This window comes from Hemibagrus wyckioides, linkage group LG24 (genome assembly GCF_019097595.1).
Source record: "Hemibagrus wyckioides isolate EC202008001 linkage group LG24, SWU_Hwy_1.0, whole genome shotgun sequence".
Lineage (NCBI taxonomy): Eukaryota > Metazoa > Chordata > Actinopteri > Siluriformes > Bagridae > Hemibagrus > Hemibagrus wyckioides.
Genome location: NC_080733.1, coordinates 7,965,464 through 7,983,858, shown reverse-complemented (window position 1 = coordinate 7,983,858; position 18,395 = coordinate 7,965,464). Strand labels below are relative to the sequence as shown.

At 38.8% G+C, this 18,395-nt stretch overlaps 2 protein-coding genes across 3 annotated transcripts; both read right to left on the bottom strand.

The window, feature by feature from the left end:
• Window positions 1-83: 83 nt before the first annotated feature.
• Window positions 84-7,353, bottom strand: LOC131345384 (digestive cysteine proteinase 2-like). Its single transcript, XM_058378236.1, has 11 exons — window positions 7,170-7,353; window positions 5,162-5,218; window positions 4,995-5,087; window positions 4,466-4,638; window positions 4,065-4,314; window positions 3,766-3,961; window positions 2,797-2,987; window positions 2,623-2,714; window positions 2,241-2,402; window positions 860-1,049; window positions 84-662 (listed from the first exon to the last, which is right to left on the bottom strand). The coding sequence occupies exons 1-11, from the start codon at window positions 7,213-7,215 to the stop codon at window positions 475-477; spliced, it is 1,638 nt and encodes a 545-aa protein (XP_058234219.1). The 5' UTR covers window positions 7,216-7,353; the 3' UTR covers window positions 84-474.
• A 945-nt stretch (window positions 7,354-8,298) lies between these two features.
• sytl1 (synaptotagmin-like 1) lies at window positions 8,299-18,092 on the bottom strand. 2 transcript variants are annotated; one of them, XM_058377298.1, is made up of 16 exons: window positions 17,675-18,092; window positions 16,159-16,248; window positions 15,837-15,968; window positions 15,550-15,692; window positions 15,290-15,437; window positions 15,140-15,194; window positions 14,751-14,802; window positions 14,602-14,666; window positions 14,396-14,485; window positions 12,156-12,322; window positions 11,975-12,077; window positions 10,140-10,301; window positions 9,941-10,019; window positions 9,730-9,829; window positions 9,428-9,621; window positions 8,299-9,337 (listed from the first exon to the last, which is right to left on the bottom strand). In XM_058377298.1, the coding sequence occupies exons 3-16, from the start codon at window positions 15,950-15,952 to the stop codon at window positions 9,201-9,203; spliced, it is 1,611 nt and encodes a 536-aa protein (XP_058233281.1). In that variant the 5' UTR covers window positions 15,953-15,968; window positions 16,159-16,248; window positions 17,675-18,092; the 3' UTR covers window positions 8,299-9,200. The 2 variants fall into 2 exon arrangements, with proteins under 2 accessions (XP_058233281.1, XP_058233282.1); XM_058377299.1 differs by lacking the exon at window positions 16,159-16,248 and having other exon boundaries at window positions 17,675-18,091.
• Between the last annotated feature and the right edge of the window lie 303 nt (window positions 18,093-18,395).

Below are 18,395 nucleotides of genomic sequence, written 5' to 3'. Positions count from 1 at the left end.
AAAAGCATAAAAGATATTTAGCCTTATCCAATAAGCCACCATTAGTCCACCGATTAAAAACATTTACTTTATTTAAAAAAAAAAAAAAAAAAAAAAACCCATCAGGGAACATTGGTACAGCTTAAGGATTAAAAGTGAATCGTTTCCAGAGTAAGCCATGAGCACTGCATGACAAAACATGACACCGTGGTGCACCTGTTAACTGTTCCATGTGAAAATGCAATTGTAATTTCAGTGCAACTGATTTAAAGACAGCAGTTAAAAAAAAATCTGGCAGATGTGTGTGCGCGCACTCTAATAAAACATGTTTAACTTGAGTGACACCATGTGGTCAGAATGCACAATGAAATATTGGCTGCAGTTTTGAGAAGAGCAAAGGGAGTTTTTTTAAGCTAAAAAAAATAGAGATGTTTCAGCTCAACATGAAAACACATTTGTATAACCAATCTGAGAATTTTTCTTTAATAATGTTCATTAGGACAGCGTAACGTATGTGGCCCCTGTTGCCACGCCACAGTTGTTATCCTTCATGGACATAAGCACATAACCATCGTTTCCCCAGTAAGTGGACCAGGAGTTCTTCACCAACCAGTAAGGCTGTCCATCCAGTACCCCATAACCTACAGCCAGAACAGCATGGTCCAAGTCATCTGGCCCATTCTCTACATCACAAAAGATAAGGGGATTAATAAATAAATCACTACAACATATAGAAATAAGAACCATTTAGTCCAAAACCAGTTCCAAGAGTAGGCTGTAAAATCTGCTATTACACATACCTGACATGGTCATTACCAATACCATACATCTCACAGTGTCAATACAGTACATATTAAAACTGTGTAAAAGAATAACTTACTGCATTCTGGTTCATAATACACGCCATTACTGTAGAAGCTAAAAGAGCGGTGAGAAGCATCGATGCTGACTGCAGTAGGACCATATTTATACAGCGCGGCCTTCAGAGCCTCCAAATCTCCACTGGTGACATTAGTGTAGCTTTTCACATGGGCAGTTAGAGAGGATGTATTATAGTGACACAGGCCATTCTGAAACAAATCGGCAGCGAGGTCACATCCATAAAAGACCATAAAAACAGCAGAACAATAGTGGGGCAAGTATTCACATGTAAGATTTTACAATAGTGCATTACACATTTTGGTATTTTGTCAGAGTAAGTGTTTTGGAACTTATAACCTCAATATCGTGTATGACCAAGACGACGAATTCCCTTTTGACTAGAGTCGGTTTCTTTCCTACGTTCTTGCCTCATTTTATTTGTGAGTTTTTCCCTGGCGTCTCTGCCTTGCTCATTAGAAATCTAAATTTACAAATGTGTACAAAACAGTAATCCCACAGAAATTGGTCTTAAATGTAAACTACTACGCTTCTACATCCTCCCTTTTCAACTGGATCTTAAACAACCATCTCCCTGAAAAACCTTGCCCTCATGCACTACCACTTTACAAACTAGTCACACCATCCTGTGGACTATTCATAAATATGGTATAAATTAATATACTAATCTCATGCATCATATATACACTAGTTATTATGCACTGATACCAGCACAAGCACAATTGTACAGGATGTCTTTGCATGCTGTAGCTTTACAACTTCCATTCTTTGGAACTCAAGGGACCAAACATGCAGGAGTATGTGCCCTGGGGAAGGTCCATGAAGACACTGTCAAGACTGGAATCGAAGAACTCGAGTGTCCAGCACAGAGCCCTGACCTCAACCTCACTGAACACTGACTGCACCCCAGACCTCCTCACCAAACATCAGTGCCTGATCTCACTAATGCCCTTATGGCTGAATGAACACAAATCCCCACAGACACACTCCACTATATAGTGGAAAACCTTTGAGTGTGTGGCACTTATTATAAGAGCAAAAAAGAGAGAAAATCTGAAATGTGATGTGTACAGATGGGCACAAATATTTATGAAAACTCTAGACGTTGTTAAAGTGATAAAACAGACTATGCAAAATGTTATACTTGGAGCTTACACATTGTTTTCCTATATAAATTCTAATGGGTGGTGCCAAAATTTGGGATTTAACACCTTAAGTAAATATCATTTCATCTGAACAGAAAAAATAGGATGTTCTACATTTTTTTTTTTTTATCCAGTGGAGGGTGAATTGCAAACTTCAGCTAACAGAGGGGCATAACATATACATCTGAGCCATGTCTGGAATGTATTAAAATGCCACTTGGTGTAATTAATACACACCATTCCAGTGTATCCACCATAACTCTCTGCAGTTGAGATGCCACCATGTTTCATGATCCATTCAAATGCTCTCCACTCCTCTCCTCCATCACAGCCATTGTTCCCAAAGCCCCATGTACAGTCCACTAGCATCTGCTGAGACAACACCACACGCTCCCCTGTCTGATAAAAGAAAGAAAGACAAAGAACTCAAGAATTCAGTGCACTCTTCAGGATTTGGAAGTTTTGTTTTTTGATAAACTCTGCAGGGAAGAGCAACAAATGTGAAATATTTCACTTGGGCAGGATGACCGTTGTCTAAAAGTACCCAGCTTTCGCAACCACAGCGTCCCCTGAGGACAAACTGCAAAAAAGAAAGAACCAACACACTGCATGCATTTACCTTCAGAAACAGTGCGCCTTCTAGTGCCCCTGTTGCTGCAAAACTCCAGCAGGACCCACACACAGCTTGATCCTTTACAGGGGTCACAGCACCTATTACATAATGCAGAGGGTAAGAACTCAAAGCACTCATCAGTGAGATCAATCCCTGATCAATCCCATGAACAGAACCTACCATATAGCCTCCAGTCCAAGGAATCAGGCAGATTAAGAGAGCGAAGTTCAGTGGGGAAGGGTTGAGCTTTGTTAGGGGTCTTCCTTTGTTTCCCACCTCTCATCATTACTAGTTCTTGCTCTGTGCGATCAGCCAGGTGATTCACTGAGAGGGAATAGGACAGTCCGGCTCTGTTCATGGAGTGAATATACCTGCAAAAGCAAAATTGTGTGCAAAATATTAGTGTCTAATAGGGCTCATTACCTTTTATACTGAGCTTTTGCTGACCGTGTTACCATTTTAAATAAACTGAAATAAATACAACAGTTTAATTGTCCAGAATAGTCATGGAAAAGGACAAGAAAATAAGCACTTCTAATAGATCAAGAAGAATAAGATAAAGAATTGCCAGCTGTGCAGTCAGGAACTGTTGGCAAAAACTAAGCATTTATAGGTGATTCTTTTCTGTTTACTAATCATTACTACAGAAAGTGATAAATAGGACATTTTTCAATATAATGATTATTTCACACAAACTGCAGTTTCTATTTCATAAATCAATTGGCTCATTCCATTTTATCAGGGAGAAAAAGACTGCTCTCTTGGTGTAACCGAGTGACAATCTTGTGTACGCCAATATTGTACTGCACAGCTCTAAGGATTGGCATGTGATATGATTAAACATCAGCAGACATTATAATCACAGAGTTGATCAAAATCATGCAGCACAAGCCTAATGTCAAACATTAACAAGTTAAGACTGACAGCAAATAAGTCTTGTCCTTTCAGACATTTGACCCTGATTGGAGCAATTCCCAACTCTAAAATCACTTCATCTGCAGGTTACAATTATTCCATATAAATTCTGCAAATCTCAAATGAACAGAGGAATACATTTGAGAGAACTCAAAACAATGGGCAGAGGCATCCAAAAAAAATCCTTTACAACTTTGAAATATGAAGTGAGGAAATATGACATTATTTCCTCACCGAACATTATGTACAAAGTTGTGTTCTCGCTTTTCATGTTCCACCTCATCTTCATATTCACGCTCATATTTTTCCTTAAAGTGCCCAAATAAGCGATGGACATGGCCCACAGGAGAAGTATGAATCAGGTCTTGAATTGGATTGGCTAGTATTCTGTGCTCCACTCCTGGACCAGGAAAAGGTCCACAGCTCATACCTAATAAGAAAATATCAATTAGATATCTTCATTTACATTAAGAGGGGTACACAATTATAAATGCCTGTGCCAGCAAGTGCGAGTATAAGAATGGGTAATTTACCGTCTGGCAGATTGAAGTCTTTAGGATCAGTTTCACGGCTGAAGTCAGTGTAGTCTATGAGGTATTTGTCATAGTGGGAACCCAGAAGCGTGTTGTAGCCCATCATTTCATAATGGTAAGGTTTGGCCAGTGATGCCTCACCCTCTGGTCGGGCTACCCACAGACGATAAGTGTTTTTTTTGTGCCCAACAACAGTGACATTCTTCCACACCTCACACCACAGGCCCGCAAAGTATTCCATTTGTTCAAACTGTACACAAAGACAGACAAGTCAAGGGTGAAATAATATAAAAGCACAAAGCATTAAATGATAGGTTACTGGAAAGATTTTTATGATGTATAATTTGAAGGCAGAAACAAAACTTTTGGTTACAGTTAGTTTCTTAAAATAAAGTGGACACCTGAAAGCCCTGTAGGTCAGGCAGTGCAGCCTGAGGCAGAACTGGATCCTTCTTAGTGCCATTGACTTGGAAGCATTTCATGACATTAAATTCAGTCTCAGTTGTCACCGGTGTAACTTTGTAGCTGACACCTTGATCTCCTGCTGCTCCGAGCTGAAAAGTGGATACTTGTCCTGCCAATGAGTCACCATAAAGCATAAGTAAGACAATTATGCCTACATATAAAAACAACCTGTGTAGAGATAAGTGGTAGGTGCAACAGCTTGAGTGGTCACAATATGGACACACAAATCCAAAAAATGTTATTCATTTTAATATTCAGATTAAACATCTGTACCGAATTACATTATACTTTGACAATGGCAGGTTTCCCTGAGATTTTAAGGAACTAAAGGATGCCAAAAAACAAATCTACAAAGTTCCTTCTTGCATTTCCTTCTCATAGCATGACTGGCACTACCCTTTACACATCAGGTCGGCACAATGAGAGACAAGGGACCGGAAAACATTTCTGTGAAACTAAACTCACCTTGGTAATAGTCAATTCTACTTCTCTTCCCCTGTAGATCATACCAGCCTTCAAATGGTTCCTTGATTTCAGCATAGGGTAATGAGATCACACCTTTAAAAAGAGTGACATGAGTCCCAGTCTTAACAGCCATTGCAAGGATAAAGGGCAAAAAGTTGTGAGACTACCTTTTATATGGTACATTTGTCCAAAATCAGGAACCGTCCTCCCTGCAAGAGGTGAAGCTGTAGACATAAAGGAAAAAATGTTAGTACAAGTATGGACATCAAAGTGGTCATGAGTCTCATTTTAACGCAAGAATACAGCAGGAGCATTTGCTGTCTTTATGCATTCTCAACTCTGATTGGTCAGAACTGTAACTGATGGCAAATCATCATCATTGAAAGAGTGCAGGTTGGTAAGCATAGATTATATTGTAATGCCAAGTGTCAGGCTTAAAACAAAAAAGTGTAACACACAAACAGACATACCAAAGAGACTGTCTAAACAGTTCTAACAAAGTAGGGGAGAGCAGGGACGGTTGCAACATGGGGCAGCTGTAACAAGGCTTATTTCTCCAATCAGGAATGAGCTAGAGTGACAATACTCATACTGCACATGCTCAGTGAAATCAGCCATGTGTGACCATTCCTTCTAGAAAAAGCAAAATTCAAGGTAAGTGTTTTTTTTTTTAATGCTCATAAATCTCATACTGTCTAAACTGTTTTTGTGAAGCGTTATCCATTCATATAATTTAAATCAGTGTTTTCTTAGCTTCTAATAGGCATAGCTAGCAAGTGTTAAAGCTGTTGTGTCTAGCTAGCATAGCAAGTTTTATGGCTGTCAGAGTAGGGACAAACCATCCCAGCTTGCTGTTGCAACAAATTTCATGCAAAAGATGTGTGGAACATGGATGAAACAGGGGTTACAACTGTCCAAAACCCAGAAAATATTGGTGCCAGGTGTGGCGGTAGACAGTTTGGGTCATCCACATCAGCAGAAAGAGGGACACTTGTGACCCTTGCTTGTGCAGTCAATGCACTGGGGAATATGATCCCACCTCACTTTGTATTCCCTCGTGTCCATTTCAAAGAACATTTTATCTGTGATGGCCCACCTGGTAGCATTGGAACAGCCAATGCATCTGGGTGGATGCTGGAAGAAGACTTTATCGTGTTTCCGAAGCATTTCCAACACCACATTAAGTCCTCAGTGGATGCTAAAGTCCTGCTTATACTGGACAACCACACATCCCATTTGTCTCTGACGAATAAATTTCTGTAGAGACAATGGAATTGTCTTGCTTTCCTTTCCACCTCACTGCTCACACAAACTACAGCCACTGGATCGTACTGTTTATGGTCCTCTAAACAAGCTGTGAACTCCTTCTGTGACTCATGGATGAAGAGCCACTCGGGGCTGACAGTGTCAATGTATGGCATTCCTGATATTGTTAGGTTGGCCCTCCCTTTGGCAGCAACACCAGGAAATGTGCAGTCAGGTTTTAGGTGCACTGACATTCGGCCATTTAAATTGGGAGGTCTTCCAAGATGTTGACTTTGCACCATCTTTGGTGACAGACCATCCTCTTCCATCTACTGCAGCTCCATCTGCCCTGCCTACACCTCCTGCAGATCCTGTCTCCATCTGCTGTTGCTCAACCATTGCTACCTGTGCTGCCCGCACCTGCTGGAACTGCCCAAGAGACACCTTCCCGTATCGACTTCTCACCTGAGACCCTACAACCTCACCCTTCAACCTCTTATTTTATTACTCTTTGTCTTTATCAGTTTAACCAATTTAACCCTGTCTGTTCACAAATAAAATAAAGAAATTGCAGTATGATGTTATATAATGTATTTTTTAATTACATTTTAATGAATGTCCCTGTGGACTGTTACAACTGACCCGCTAACAGGGGACGGTTTAATTTGTTAAAGTTTACATTGTTCATATATTAAATCACACATACGGAGGTACAACAATGTGGGTGAGTATCTGACAGATTTAAGTGTAATATATTAAAAATTTTGGCTTTCTACTAAAAAAGGTCACTGAGAAAATACAAAAAGTGTTTCCCCGCTCTCCCCTACTGGCTTTGGAGCATCCGCTTCATATCAATCTGAGGTTGATTATCTTCCTAGCTCAGCACGAGACGCTGTGCTTTATTCCGTATTCTGTAAAATGTAATCTTACCTGAGGCACAGGCTACCACCAAGGCGACAGCTAGAAAGGTCCACATGGTGAAGCGCCGTGTTAATAAAACACAAATGATTTAATAAAACACCTAAGGCAGCGCAAAAAACTGCACAGGGTTGCGTAAAATCTTCCCTGCGTTATAAACAGCTCTCGCTTATCAAGGTGGCGGCACGCGCCAATCAAAACACGTAGCGGTAGCTCCAATAGGTCACATGACATGGAGTATCTCGCGCTCACATGATCGCAGTCAGCTGCCGCACATCAGTTCCGCTCGCGCTGGGGTGCATTTTTAAATAGCTGCTTACTTCCTATGCAAGTGCACTTCATGCAGGGTTTTGGTGTAGTATCTCAGCCCTTACATGGTGCACTGTGAAGCAAACACGGAGGCATTTAGTATTCAGCCGTTAACTCGGGTTTCACTTGGGTCAGGGTTAAAACTGATACTGCTGTTGTTGCATAAAATGAATAAAATATTGAACTGACATCCAAATGTGACAAGCACAGAGAAACTGGATCCAAAACACGTTGTGTAACTTAATATTGGATGAAACCTAAAGATGAGAAGCGAAACATGAAGCTAAACACTGTATGAGATGACACACTACTTTAATCTGTATTTCTGTAGTTACTTTGAGTAGTACTTTCCATTCTGTGTCTAAAATAGAGTATTAATATGCATTTTTGCTTTAATTTAATTTTTAAGCCACATAGAAATACAGATAAAAGTATGGAGTTTACAACACCCTTTTATATCACTATGAATTACTTTGAATAAAAGATAATCAATAAAAATAATCTAAGTGGTAGCTGAAAATCCAAAAAATTCACCTAATCAACCTTATGGTACACACACAGCCATGGACACACACTGAATCATTACACATGATCACTTTTATATTTATTTGATTAGCAGATTGATTAGCACAAAACAATCCAGTCTTTTTAATCCTTATCTGTTTTTAACAAATTAGTTTTATACTCTGACTTTGGAAATATCAAACATGCCAGTGCAGTTGGCAATAGAAGCAAGACGATATTATTCCCTTGTCATACCATAGTACCATCAGGCTGCTTAAATGTTTTTTATTATTTTATATATATATATATATATATATATATATATATATATATATACATACAGCAATTTGAGGAACAGTAGCTCGTCTGTTGGATCGGATCACACGGGCCAGCCTTCACTCCCTACGTGCATCAATGAGCCTTTGCCACCCATGACCCTGTCACCGGTTCACCACTGTTCCTTCCTTTGACCACTTTTTCCATTTTTCCTGCTTCTAACACATCAACTTTAAGGACAAAATGTTCACTTGCTTCCTAATATATCCCACCCATTAACAGATGCCATGATGAGGAGATAATCAGTGTTATTCACTTCACCTGTCACTGTTCATAATGTTATGCCTGATCGGTGTATGCTCAGAAATCCTGAGACAGGGCAACCTTGATAACCTGAAGCTACACCTTTCACACCAGGGGCTTCCATGGATAAATGGGATTTATGGATAGATGGCATTAAGATATACACAATAATTTCACTAATATTACAATTGGCAAAAAAATATTTACAAGCAATTAACATTAAACAACAACAAAAAAAAACATTTAACAAATGTAGGAGTTTAACAAATAGTAGATATGTGAGTCAATGCTTTTTTTTGAAAAAGCTAATTTGGCACATCGTTTTTGAACTTATATTTCGACATGCATATGATACAAGTCATCACACCACAAACCCTGGGACCAGAGACCTTATGCAAGGAGGTTTAATATAGTTAAGAATTCCAAATCCTAACCAGTATTATTTTCTGAGCAGTCAGCCTTGAAGTCCAGAGTTCTTAAACATTCTGAAAATTTACATATTGCTGTTTTTCAGCTTATTAATAGCAAAATACATTTTTTTCCATACGAGAACCACGAAGGCACAGACCAACATATAATATTATATAATTTAAGTTACTTCCATAATGTCACTGTGAAAAATCAAAGGAAATTGCTGGACATGTGTGTGTCTCAGCTCATCTGTAGGTTGGTTCTGATTGGCAGAGTGACGTCCACCCAGTTGTTGGAATTCTGGATTACTGTATTCCACACACTGATTTCTTCTTCAGTAGAGTCCATCCAGTGAACCATCTGACCATAACTCACACCTAAATAACACACACAAAATACATTTGTATTTTATAAATGTCTGATGTACAAGAGAGGTCAAATCTATATAGTCTGTATACACAGCGTACCTGAGCCTGTGCTGAGTCTCACACCTCCGAGACACTTGGAAGAGTTCCACACAGTAATTTCAGCACAGGCCTGTGTGAGGTCAGCAGACTGCAAACCATCATACACCATAGTGTGGTTGAACACAGGACTGACTGAGCCACGGACTACCCGTGTCTGCTGACCGCTAACACCACTCTCATCCGGCAAAATCACACTGCAACACACCATACACACTAATTTATTCCTACCATATCCGATTAATACTTTTACTAACATAATTATTGATTTTTCTTCAAATGTTTGTGAATGTGTGTAAATTTACCTTTTTACTAAGATACTTGGAGTGCCACGTTTTGGAGGAAGGAGTCCAACAATCTCCTTTAGCCAAATATGAAGCTCACCAGTGAGTGGGAATCCTCCTTCTGTAGCCAAAATTTGAAGTTATCACATATACATATGCGTAAATACCTGCAGAATATATGATTTATTATTATTGTGTACATTTCTATTACTGTGTTTGTGTGTTCAGTGACCTTCAGAGCCAGGAGGTATGAATTTAAGTGTTAGTAATATAGTTCCCCTGATGATGACAGCTTCAGGATTCATTTGTACCTGAGAGAGAAAGTGATAAAATCATTGCAGCACAGCCAGATAAATCATTTGTACACGACACGGTGTAATGAAATAGCTCTGCATGTGTCTGTTTTTGCTATCAGGCTGTATTTCACTCACCCTGGGTTGAAGAGGGTACCAGGTTGGTTTACTCTGGCTCCAGTCAGATTGGCTGAGCTGCACTTCCACTTCCCCTAAGAACAGGTTCCTCCTCACACGCTCCATATGCCACACTGACACACTGAGGACGCGAGCCAGCAGGTCTGATTTACGCACTTTATACTGGGATAAAGATTAGAGTAGTTCACATTAATGTGCATCTTTTATATCAAAATAGAGTTAAAGATGAGTTGTAGAAGTTTGTGTTCACAAATTTTGCAGAAAATTATTAATATATATATATATATAAAAAAAAAATTGTAATTATATTGTTCCACTCATTCCTCATGTTATTTACTGAATACAAATGAAAGAAGACTCCAGTTAAAATCTAAAATATATACAAGTAAGTTTCTTTAAATAACTTTTATTTATGACACAAGTTGATTATCAACATAAATACACCGTAAGTAACAAACATAGCAATTAATAATTGTATTAATGAATATTGTTCTACATAATTAACCTATTAATGTTCATTCCATAAATTCATAATGGCCATTGAAAGTAAAATTTGTGAAAAGGGAAAATGTGTAAGTGAAGCTGAGTGGTGCCTTCTAACATTGGGTTACAATGAATTTTACATTTTGTAATGTTTTTTGGAATATTTTGTGTATTATTTTTTCATTCATTCATTCGCCTCAGATCTAGCGTATCCCCTGACAATCCCAAAACAATTTCTTAACCTTATCTCTCTAGTGGGTCCTAGATCTTCCTCGAATGTTGTTATCCAATAGGATGTGTAGGATACAGCTCTACCAGAAGCCATCTGGCAGCATGTTTGTAAGATAAACCACCTCAATTGGTTGCGCTCAACTCACAAGAGAAGCTGTCTACTTCTCTTACGGTTTCCACTTACAGTGAATTCGTACAGAGAACAGATTGCACAGTAGCCACACCAAGACCTTGTAATCCTGCTTTGCCTCCTACAACAAATGTTAAGTCACCCAATCACAGGCTTTCTCCAAATCCACAAAACACATGTTGACTGGATTAGCATGCTCCAAACAAAGCTGTGCAAAAGTCCACTGTTCTATGGCCTGGGTGGAATTCGCATTATTCCTCCTGAATCTTTAGTTCAACCATCATCCAGTCCAGCCTCTTGTCCAGAACCCTGAAATAGACTTTACCTGGAAAGCTGAGTAGTGTGATCATACAAGACTGAAGATTGATCACTGACAAGTACAGTTATGAGAAACAAAATGTTCATTACTGACAAATCCATGACTTGCAGAGTCTAAGTCTAATAACTTGGAAGAGTTGGAAGCCTAGTAACAATTCACCACTCAGCTTCATAACCAGGAGGCTGTTTCTCCCCATTACATGGCCATGGACACCACCCCCAGGCCTGGCATCAGGGTTGGGTCCCAGAAAACATAATAAGGGCAGGGTACAATTTCACATACTTTTCATTCTTGGTTAGTAGGTTCACCATTTATCTGACCTCTCCTTTCAGATCTGTTCACCAAGGGTGGCCCTACTGGGAGCATGAAGCTCATTAAGGGTGACCGAGCCTTGAGGTTCACGAAAGTTCATAAACCCTTTCATCACAAGGCTGCATATATGTTAATATTTATTTAACAAGAGTTACTTATTATATAAATGTCATTTAAATTTATTCGTGTTAAGGGATTGGAAATGTTCATGTAATTGTACTGTATACCTACAAAGTGACCTATGTGGTAGGTTTACATGATAATACAGCCAATAAGTGTAGCTCTGATCTAGATAATACTTTAGCGTTATACTTTACAGCTATACTTTACTATGCAACTATAAAAGAAACAGATTCTTACCTTAAGTGTTTCATTGTATACAGGATTTAGACTTTTCCTCTTTACTGAAGTTTTCCTTTTACTGTGAGATGTGTTATCTGGAAGAAGGTACAATTTCACATACCTGCAGAAAAAATGTAAAATATGAATATTGATACTTATATCCCCCTAGATATTAATGGTTAAATATCCCAAAACTTACGGGTCTGAACGGTTGTTACGTGCCGGAGCCAGATCCTGACAGCGACACACTCGCACATGAAGCTCCTCTTTCTTAGAGTCATAGTGAAGAGAGAACTGGATCTGGCCAGTCACAGTAACACTTCCAAAATCCCCAACACTGTAAAGACTCATCATGCTGCCACTCATCTATGGGAGACAAACACATACATACAAACATTAGCTAATAGCTAATAAGAGAATGATTATGACACTGCTGACAAATTTATGCTTGTTTAAATATTTGTTCAGGTAGATATGTTGCCAAGTAGTACTGCCAGTCACAGATCATAGCATAGACACTGATCAGCCATAACATTATGAACAGTGACAGGTGACGTGAATAACACTGATTATCTCCTCATCATGGCACCTGTTAGTGGGTGGGATATATTAGGCAGCAAGTGAACATTTTGTCCTCAAAGGTGATGTGTTAGAAACAGGAATTGGGCCAAATTGTGATGGCTAGAGCAGCTGCAGCTCTTGTGGGGTGTTCCCGGTCTGCAGTGGTCAGTATCTATCAAAAGTGGTCCAAGGAAGGAATGGCCAAATTGTGATGGCTAGAGCAGCTGCAGCTCTTGTGGGGTGTTCCCGGTCTGCAGTGGTCAGTATCTATCAAAAGTGGTCCAAGGAAGGAACAGTGGTGAATCTGCGACAGGGTCATGGGCAGCCAAGGCTCAATGATGAAAGTGGGAAGTGAAGGCTGGCCCGTGTGATCCAATCCAACAGACGATGAAGTTGTTAATGCTGGTTCTGATAGAAAGGTGTCAGAATACACAGTGCATGATGGGTCAGGGCTGTTTTGGCAGCAAAAGGGGGGACCAACACAACACTAGGCAGGTGGTCATAATGTTATGCCTGGTCGGCGTATAGAAGGTACAGTATACATCATATCAGACATGGAAAACCTCCCAAAAAGCCACCAGAGGGCGCAATGTCATGAATTTTGTACTCCTCCTCTGCTCGATTCGTGCCTGCATCATAAGAAAGACACATGAACTTGCTAGTTTTCCACTGAGGAAGTGCTGCACTATTGTTATTCTGATTTACTTCTGAATACGACACCTGCCTTACATTTCTGGTTTTCCTGATTTAGATCACTTTGTTCCGTTTTGCATCTGATATTATGTGTACCCGCTCTGGCCTGTGTTCTTTAAATTAAATATTTTTACCCATTGACTAGTCCTCTTTGTTACAGTACAACTACAAACTAATTAACATTAGTTTAAAAACTTTCTGCCTCTCACGCTTGGGGCCAGTTTTTGTATGATGGGGAAACCAGAGTACCTGGTGGAAATGCCTATGAATACAGGGAGCACATGCAGAACTCCATGCAGACAATAAGCTGAAATCAGGATTAAACACTGGAACTGTGAGGCACCAGAACATAAAATAAATTTTTATTTTCTATCATTATTTTGGAAATGATTGTAAAAGTGAAGAGTTTATTCCATAGGCTTAGATTACATACTACCACATTAAAATTTAATGCATTGATTTATTTAAAACATTTTGACCTTAATAGGAAGCACTCGCTATATGGTTGCCTGCTCTTTTTATTTCTTTATCGTCTGAGAGCATTTTTGGTCACTCTTTTTTATGATTCTAGCGCTATCTGTGCATATGTTTCACACTTTTATTTTTTGCTTGTCTTGAAATATTTATGCTAGATGTTTATACTTTTCTGACTTTACTAGGCAGCTCGTCCCCAGCTGTCTGTACTCTCTGAACATCTTCTGATTAAGTCAAGGTGAAGGTGCAAATAAATACATAATAAAGGTTCCTGGAGTAACAAGTCGGTTTCCTGAATAAGGCTTCTTTTAAAGAAACAACTCACTATGCCTCGTCCTGTTTATTTATAGAACTATTTTATAGAATGTATACATAAAGTATACACACCCCTGTTAAAATGGGAGGTGTTAGTAATTTCACATTGAGGCTGAGAAAAAGTTATTCAACATGCTTTCATTATTTTTCCATTACAATGTACTTTAAGTAGATTACGTCGGTTTAGACCTTTTGTATTCGTTGTACATCATAATCATCGTAACAAAACATTGCAGACCCGAGTTGTTTTTTGCTTTGCTTAAGGATGTAGGATCGAAGAGGGGAAGATTTTCAGTCAAAGTCTCAGTTAGAGCACTGGGAAGCCTGAAATAGGAGTAAATGGCTTGATTTCTGCAGTACAATGTGTAGCTGTGTGAATGAGTGTTGGCCTTATACCGTATTATTAGAGTACAAGTTGTTGACTGAGCCGAATGTGGTGTAGTCCAGTTCGGTGCTCCCAGAATCAATATCACCATCAGAATCAGCCTATAGACAAAAAGACCAAAATACAAGACTAAAACAAGCTGGTAGTAGAAATCGTAGTGCTTACTATCTGTAATATGCTGTATATTACACAATACTGCATAATGCTGTGCATGTACCTGTAGTGACGAGGTTGTGTTCTGCAGTGAACTGTCCTCTAAAGCCTCTGAATCTGCAACACTTCCTGAAACAGCAGGATGGACAGAAAAATAGATAAAGGATAAAGTTCGCTGGTTCCTGTTGAGTCATTCGGTTGAAAGGAACTTACTTTCAGTAATATCTCTTGACACAACATCTGAAAGATCTTCTCTCTTTTCATTCTAAAGAGAACAATAGCAAAATGTCAATTATATACAAATATGTTTATTGTAAATAGTTTTTTAAGGATCGATTATTCTTTAATAACACAGAGCCACAAGAGATTTGGTGAAGACAGGCAATGAAGTCGAATGGCAAGCCTTGTGCACAGTTCTGGTTCAAATTTGCACAAAATGTGTTCTGTGTGGTTGAGGTAATGGCTTTGTAAAGGCCGCTGAAGATCTTCTGGTGTCTACAGAGTGTTCAAGTCAATATTTATCTTTTAGTTGTTACTAGTCGAATGTTAGTATCAGGTATAAGGCATTAAGAGTGTTCACACACACAAGCTGCAAAACTAACCTTTGCACTCCGTTTGGTCCTTGGTCGTGGTTCGGGGGCCACATTAAGGTTGGGACTGAGGAAGATTTATTTACATTAACACAAGATCCTGGGATATTTGAGATGACATTAATTCATGTGATTTTGAAATTGAAATAGACTTTCAATAACCTCTCTCTTTTCTCCTCCTCTAATTTTGTTTCTTTTTCTATTATTTCTCCATCTTCCAGGTCTGCCATGTTCACTTTTGTGGTCTCTTCCTGCCTCTGTGATGAATTTTGTTCTTTCTGTTCTTCAAACACTGACATCACAGGCAAATCTGCACAATGAAAACCACTGTAAACTTTATGCATGACTTAAATTTAGCATACAGCGAGAGTATATTTTGAGACATTCTCTGATTTAAATGGGCAGCGAGTCGATTAAATGACCTGTGTCCCTCCTTTTGCGGCGTATAGAGTTTTGGACAACGTCGCTCCCTCTACTCCGATAGCGTTTAACTCGTTGCTCATTGAACCACGTGCCTGTGAGGAATTGAAGGCGAGCAGGGTCTGACTCCACTTGTTTGAGTTTGCTGAGCACACACACACAAACACACACACACACACACAAAGATTACATGGAGGCATGATAAACTACATACACCATAAACAGCATTACTTCCCCTTTACTCTCCAAGTTTTACAAAATATCATAATATTTTGACTCACTAACACACCTGATCCGGCTCTCATCTTGGTTGCGCAATTCATTATCTCGCAACAAAACATTTAAAATGATGGTTTGTTCCGCTTCAGTCAAATGACCCAAATCCAAGAGAGCTTCCTCCTCCATAACTTCCCAGCAAACACTGCATCAGGAACATAAACAACATCACCAGTCAACTTTAATAATTCTTCAATCCCCAAACCACAGTCTACAGACTCAAGTGGAATGAAGGCTATAGTAAGGTTAATTGAAGGGAGTGTATTCATGTAAATATACAAGCAAGTATATGCTGAATATAGGACACATTCAGACACTTATGTGCAATTCCTTACCTCTATCTTAACCAATAAAACATGACAGGACAAACATCTAAATTGATTGCTGTCATGCAGAGAATGCAGGGATATCAGAGGTATTGGATTCTGGTAAAAGAAAGAAAGCCAAAGTAAAATAAACAAATAAAATAAAATAAAATAAAATAAAATAAAATAAAATAAAATAAAATAAAATAAAATAAAATAAAATAAAATAAAATAAAATAAAGAAGACAGAGTATACCTGGAAGACAAATGAAGAGACGGACTGCAGCCAGTGTAATGATGTGAATGTGAAAAGTATATTTAAGGTTTTATATACACACTGAATATGACATTTTGAACAGACATTACTCCTTGTTCAAAACAGTTTAAAAGTTCATAAACACTATGTAGACAAATTAATCTTATCTGCTTACCAATATTTGTATGGCACAATTCAGTAGATAAGTGGTAGTTCTGTAAAACTTTAAGTTTTGGTAAATGATTGATGATGAGTAGAAGATGAAAGATCTTTATTGGTAAATTCTCATTTTTTTTCCATTTATATGGGACATTCTATTCAATTTATTTATTTATTTATTTATTTATTTATTTATTTATTGAATCTATTCAATTCAATAAAAAAAATTATTTTAAAATATTGATCAAGAAATGGGTTTTGGCCAACATGTAATTTTTTGGCCACTTTTTGATGCCTAAACTTTAAGAAAATCTTTTAGGCTACTTTTGTAACTTTGTTTTGCAGACTTCCTGAAAAGATCGTGTAGGGTAAAGAGTCAGGTTAATAAACTCAGTGGTTAAATGCTGTCAGCCTGTCTAAACAAATGCTCAAAAATACTTTTCTCTTAATTTGATCAAGTCCCTAATCCTGAAAGGGACATGAGCCTAATAAATTCAGTTTGTGATCAGATACTGGCTTTCAAAATGTCCATGATAATCCAACACCATCATCAAAACAGACAGGAGCACTTACACAGTCTGTACAAAGTTCAGCAAAGACAAGTTTTAAATGCTTAAATGACCTAATAAAATATTTTAATAAGAAGGAATTCAATTAACACAACAGATCTGACAGAAGTAATCAGAGATCATTTCCTCAACAATGTTAGAGAGACCAGTCGAGTGAAAGGTTTAAACGCCACAGGTGGCTTTACCACAGGTAAAGGGGAACTTGCCAAATGTCAGCACGCATGCGCAGTACAACTGCCTAAATAGTTGTTGAGGCAAACTTAAGTAAACAACCTTAAGTAAACTGTTTTATTCCACTTACGAAATCTAGTTATAAGTACCTCTTCACAACCTTTGAAGTTGTCGTCAGGACCTGGATAAACTTATCCAAGACAACTCACTGCAACTCCTGAATGACATCCACACCCTGTCCTCGCGCACTCCATGCCACCTCACTATGTGCGCGTAATATTTACTAAAACTAGTCTTCTACTAATCACACCTAGTCATGTCTCCTATATAGGCTACCGTATGGGGCAGGTGTGTTAAAGCAAGTGGAGTTAATGAGTGTGTACTAACGCACCTGTCTCTCTCTCAGGCGTCTCAGATCAGGATCTCTGGAGAGCAGCCAGCGTTGAAAACAGACTCCAGCCCAGACTCTGTGAATGCGTTCCGGTTAAAGTGGCATTTTTTTGAGCTGGGATCAGCATCAAGTCTCCGTTAAACTCTGATTCTGAGTTAGCAGTATTAACAGCCTGAATGCGTCCGATCCCGCCCTCCAGGCGCAGGAGAAAACGTGAACCGGATTTAAGCACGCGCATACACACACACTCTCTCTCTCTCATTCATCAATTCACCTCATGTTCATTTCTCCCACGCTCTCTCGACTCTCAGACTTCATGCTTCACATACAGAGTGTGTGTGTGTGTGTGTACAAAATCGTGAAAAGCACAAGTCAATGCACACCGACTTCATGGTGCAAATCTGCTCTCTGCTTTTTCCTTTTCTGTACACAAGACAAATGAGCACAAATGTAAATTTGCATGGTTGCTGTTTGCGTGATCATGCCATGTCATCTAGTTATGTCCCAACACCTATTAGTCCACACCTGCAAGATACACAGTTACTCTTTCCCAAGTACACCCATTAAATACACAGGAAAGAACACAAGCAGCATGCAATCATTTTGCAGTTATTCTAGTACAATGCAGTCTGATATTCTCTACCTGAACAAATCAGATATTACTAACTATTTATTATAAACAAATAAATAAAAGTCTTTTGGGGGTGTGTTTGGAGGGAGC